The 4,420-nt window shown below is 49.2% G+C and overlaps 1 protein-coding gene across 1 annotated transcript in view; it reads right to left on the bottom strand.

The window, feature by feature from the left end:
- The window catches only part of Itpr3 (inositol 1,4,5-trisphosphate receptor type 3), an 82,953-nt gene extending 79,100 nt beyond the window's left edge, over positions 1–3,853 (bottom strand). Inside the window, 2 exon segments of the mRNA XM_033766386.1 lie at positions 1,520–1,628; positions 3,619–3,853. Coding sequence (XP_033622277.1) covers positions 1,520–1,560 — 41 coding nt within the window. The 5' untranslated portion in view covers positions 1,561–1,628; positions 3,619–3,853.
- Between the last annotated feature and the right edge of the window lie 567 nt (positions 3,854–4,420).

Here is a 4,420-nt window from a genome sequence, read left to right as displayed (position 1 = left end):
GCTGGGGCTGGGGGCTGGAGGCGTGGAAGGCGGGCGTTGTCGCGGTTTTTACCCCATCTTGAGCCCCTGCCCCTAGTCCCGCCGAGGGCAGTGCAGGTCGGCCCGGCCACCGTGGACAAGCTGTGACCCCGGAGCTTATGCGGACTGCCTGCGCCCTGTTCTGGGCCCTGCTGGGCAAGCTGTCCCTTTCCTGGTCCCCTGCGTGCACCGGGAGATCCTGAGGTCCTCGTGGCCCCGGGCAAGATATTTTCACTCCAGACTCAGATGTGATTTTTTTTTTTTTTTTCTGTCACCGGGGATCGAACCTGGGACCCTGTGCCGTGGAACTAAATAACTGGCTCTCAGATCTGATTCTTGTCTTTTTTTCTAATTTGTATTTTTCTTAGTGCAAGTTTGCAGTACATACTGATTCTTAACTTTAAAATACATAAGCCGGGCGTGGTGCCTCATGCCTGTAATCCCAGCATTCTGGAGGCTGAAGCAGGAGGATTGCCACGAGTTTGAAGCCATCCTGGGCTACATAGTGAGTTCAAGGCCATCCTGGACTTCGTGGCAAGACCCTGTCTCAAAAAACAAAGCGGGCCAGGGATTTGGTTCCGTGGTGTCACACCTGCCTTGAAAGCACAAGCTCATGAGTTCCATCCCCAGTATCAAAACAAAACAAAGCGAAACAAAATGTGAAATACTAAGGTTGTCTAACCCGCTACCCGGGGCTGAGCTCCAGGGCTCTCCATCCCTGACCCATATCCAAGCCCTTTTATTTTTATTTTCAGACAGTATCCCGCAGAGTTGCCTAGGTTGGCTTTGAACTTGCGGTCTGCCTTCGGTGAAGGTGTGGCCTGGAGCTTCTCATTTCCCTTCTGCTTTCAATTTGAACTACTTAAATGAATACTTCTAAAGCCTTTCGAGTTCTGTCTTTATTGCTAAGATTATGGGCTTATTTTAATTACTTTTCTCCTCCTGATTGATTTTACAATTACCATTGATTTGTCTCTCTCAGGTGTTGCCTTGATTTGGGGTTGCTCTGAAGGCCTAAGATGGGCTTTTTTTCTTTTTCTTTTTAATGGTGCTGATGATCAGACCTAGGGCCTTTCACATGCTAGTTGAGTTGAGCTGCCATCAGAGCCAGGAAGTATTTTGTTTGTAGGTATGTATGTATTTATTTTGAGACAGGGTCTCACCATGTTCCAGGCTGGCCTTGCACTCAGTAAGTAGCCCAGGCTGGCCACAAACTTGCAGCGATCCTCCTGCCTCAGCCTCTCCAGCACTTCAATCCTAGGTATGCGCCACCACTCCCGGCTGCTTGGTTTTCTGAGGGTCCTGCTATGAGGCTGGCCTTGAACTTGTAGTCTTCCTGCCTTGGGTCCCTGAACGCTGGGATCACAGGAGCCCAGCATGTGCCTGGCTCTGTCTTATCACAGTCAATCATGTCCTTGCTGGAATTCTGGGACAGCTGTCTGCAGTCCTCCTGTCAGCTCCTCAGCCCGTGTCCCCTCCCTGCCTGCTGTCACTGACTTACCTGTGAGATTCACAATCTCGAAAGCTTCTCGGCTCTGTCATGTAATTGGCTGGTTGCTGATCCCACGTGAGGATGAAATTCTGCACTGCTGAGGCCCTGAGTTTGATTCCTGGTACCAAAAAAGAAAAGAAAGAAAAAACAGTAAAGAAATTTTGCAATGCTTTTGCTTTGATTGTTGAAGGAACATTGAAAAATAGCTGAAACCCCGGTATAAACGCCCTAAAGACGTGCATGAGCTGTTGGTGCAACTGCTTGTACTCGTGTGTGTCAGTGTGAGTGTAACACAGACCCGGGGAAGGTCCAGGGGAGAGGTGGCTGTAAGACCAGCCCTGGGCCGACTAAGCTGACCTAAGACCCTTCACAGAGGCCTTTGTGGCTCCTGTCTGACCCCTATCTGCTTTGCTTTTTGTTTGTTTCTTTTGCTTTGGGTTGGTTTGTTGGTGGTACCAGGATCAAACTCAGGCCCTTGCACTTTCAAGGCAGGTCAGGTGGTGGAACCAGTGAGCCAATCCCCAGCCTTTTGCTTTTTTTGTTTTTTGGGTTTTTTTTTTGAAACAGGGTCTCACTATGTAGTTCAGACTGCCCTGGAACTCACTGTATAGCCCAGGTTGGTCTCAAACTCAGTGATCCTCCTGCCTCAGGCTCCTGAGCACTGGGATTACAGGCGTGCACCACCACGCCCAGCTTGCTTTGCTTTTTGAGACAGGGTCTCAACAGGTAGCCCAGGCTGGCGTCAAACTGTCAGAGATCCTCCTGCCTCTGCAGGCTGAATGCTGAGATCACAGGTGTGCACTGCCACGCCCAGCACTGCCTCACTTTTAATTACTGTTCCTGCTGGTGCCAGAAACATTTGTCACTTGGGCTGTTTGCCTTCCTGTCTTTTGTTACCTGTACCTGGAACAGTGTGACCGGAAGACGGCTGGCCCCTTGGGCTGGCTTTAATGTGGTTTGAGTCATCACAGGCTAGACAGGCCCGGCCCTCAGGCACAAACCACTATATTTGCTAAAATTCCAGTGATAATAGCCTTTTTGGCTGGGTGTAGTGGCACATGCTTGTAATCCCAGTGCTCAGGAGCCTGAGGCAGGAAGACGGGTGAGAGTTTTAGGCCAGCCTAGGGTACACAGACCCTATCTCAAAAAACAAAACAAAATAAAACAAAAGCTAACCTTCTTGTTGTTTGAGACAAAGTCTCATTATGTAGCCTGAGCTAGCCTCAAATTTGAGATCCTCCTGCCTCAGTCTCACACATGCTGAGTGTATAGGTGTGTGCTGTAAGGCCAGGCAATAATAGCAACTCCCTCCTGCCAGGAACTTATTTGTTGTCAACCTTAGAGGGAGGTGCTTTCCTCATTCTCATTTTATGGGTAAAAAACCTGGCACTTCAAGGTGGGCTAGGGTGATGTGAATAATTAACTTAGTTATTTATAATGCTGGGGGCAGAACTTGGGGCCTCATGCGTGTTACACTAGTGCTGTACTACTAATAAAATAACCATCTTTAATTCCGTCCTAGAACATAACCCTAAATTTCATAAAGAGCTCTGCCAGATTTAATTTTTTTGTTGTTTTTTTGAAACCGCATGCTGGTCTTGAACTACGTAGCCCTTGCTGGCCTGGAACTCATGGTCCTCCTGCCTCAGCCATCTGAGTGCTGGGATTATAAGTGTGTACCATCACCCTGGATATAACTGGTTTCTTAAAATGTTGTGAATTATGAACATTTTCCTTTTCCTGTACTGTTGTTTTGGTGGGTTTTCTTTCTTTCTTGTTTTTTGACACAGGTCTGGTTATGTAGTCCAGGCTGGCCTTGAACTCACGATGTAGCCTAGGCTGGCCTCAAACTCATGGTGATTCTCCTGCCTCAGCCTCCCAAGTGCTGGTATTACAGGTGTGCGCCACCATGCCTGGCTTCAATTTTGTTCCTAACAGATTTCCCATTGGCTATGTATGTACCTTCCAAACTGTTCTAATTAACCAGCCTGCTGACTACAATGACCAGATGGGGCAAGCAAATAAGACTGTTGTTCTACAAGGTGGTCGCACATCTTTTCTCCATGAAAATCGAAAGGTCAAACTGTAGAAATCAAACTGTGTCATACCTGTGGGTGGATCTTAAGTCAGCGCTAGGCGAGTCTGTGGGTCTCATTGTTTGACGACTGCTGGGAATCACGACCCACAACCCTCCTGGACTCCATGCAGGAATGTGAGCTGCAGCGCCGCCTGGTGGATCCTTCTCCTACGGTCATTTCTGCAATTTGTACTGGAGCTCTGCGTTCCCTTACACATAAAACAGTACTGCATGGAAGCTTTATGGAACTAAAAGCGAAGTCATCGCGCTGGCGTTTCCTCTGACCCTCTCTTTGTTGTGAACATTGTACTATGCCCAGTTCCTCACTTAGCAACCAACCTGCTTAGCGACGTGGTCGCAGGTGCGGGACATGGTGGTCAAACAGGAGGGACATCTGTCTGCGCTCCCGTAGGACTGTCCACCTCGCGGCCCTCTGTGTGACCCTGTGACCTCTGTGTGACAGTACCTGTCACACCAGGGTCTCTGCGTCCCTCAGGTGAGCGGATCCCGAGCGCGATCAGTCCCTGTCCGGCCTCCGTCAGGGCGGCACATCCTCCTGTGGACCGGTCACCTCCTGCGTGCAGGAACCTGCGTCTACCTCGTCATCAGGATGACAGACCTCACAGAGGCTTTCTCCTCCCAATGGATGAGGGCACAGCTAACGGGACCGGTCAGGACCCTTTCCGGGGAAGACATTTACTACTGTGGAGGTTTTTGTTGTTGTTGGGTTTTTTGTTTGTTTGTTTGTTTTTGTATTGAGGATCAAACTCAAGACTTTGTGCTTACCAGGCAGGCTCTGTGCCACTGAGCTAAATCCTCAGAAATGTGTTAAT

The sequence above is a fragment of the Fukomys damarensis genome, unplaced genomic scaffold (assembly GCF_012274545.1).
Source record: "Fukomys damarensis isolate Sample0158 unplaced genomic scaffold, DMR_v1.0_HiC HiC_scaffold_20, whole genome shotgun sequence".
NCBI classification, from domain to species: domain Eukaryota; kingdom Metazoa; phylum Chordata; class Mammalia; order Rodentia; family Bathyergidae; genus Fukomys; species Fukomys damarensis.
This window is presented reverse-complemented; position numbering and strand designations above follow the sequence as displayed.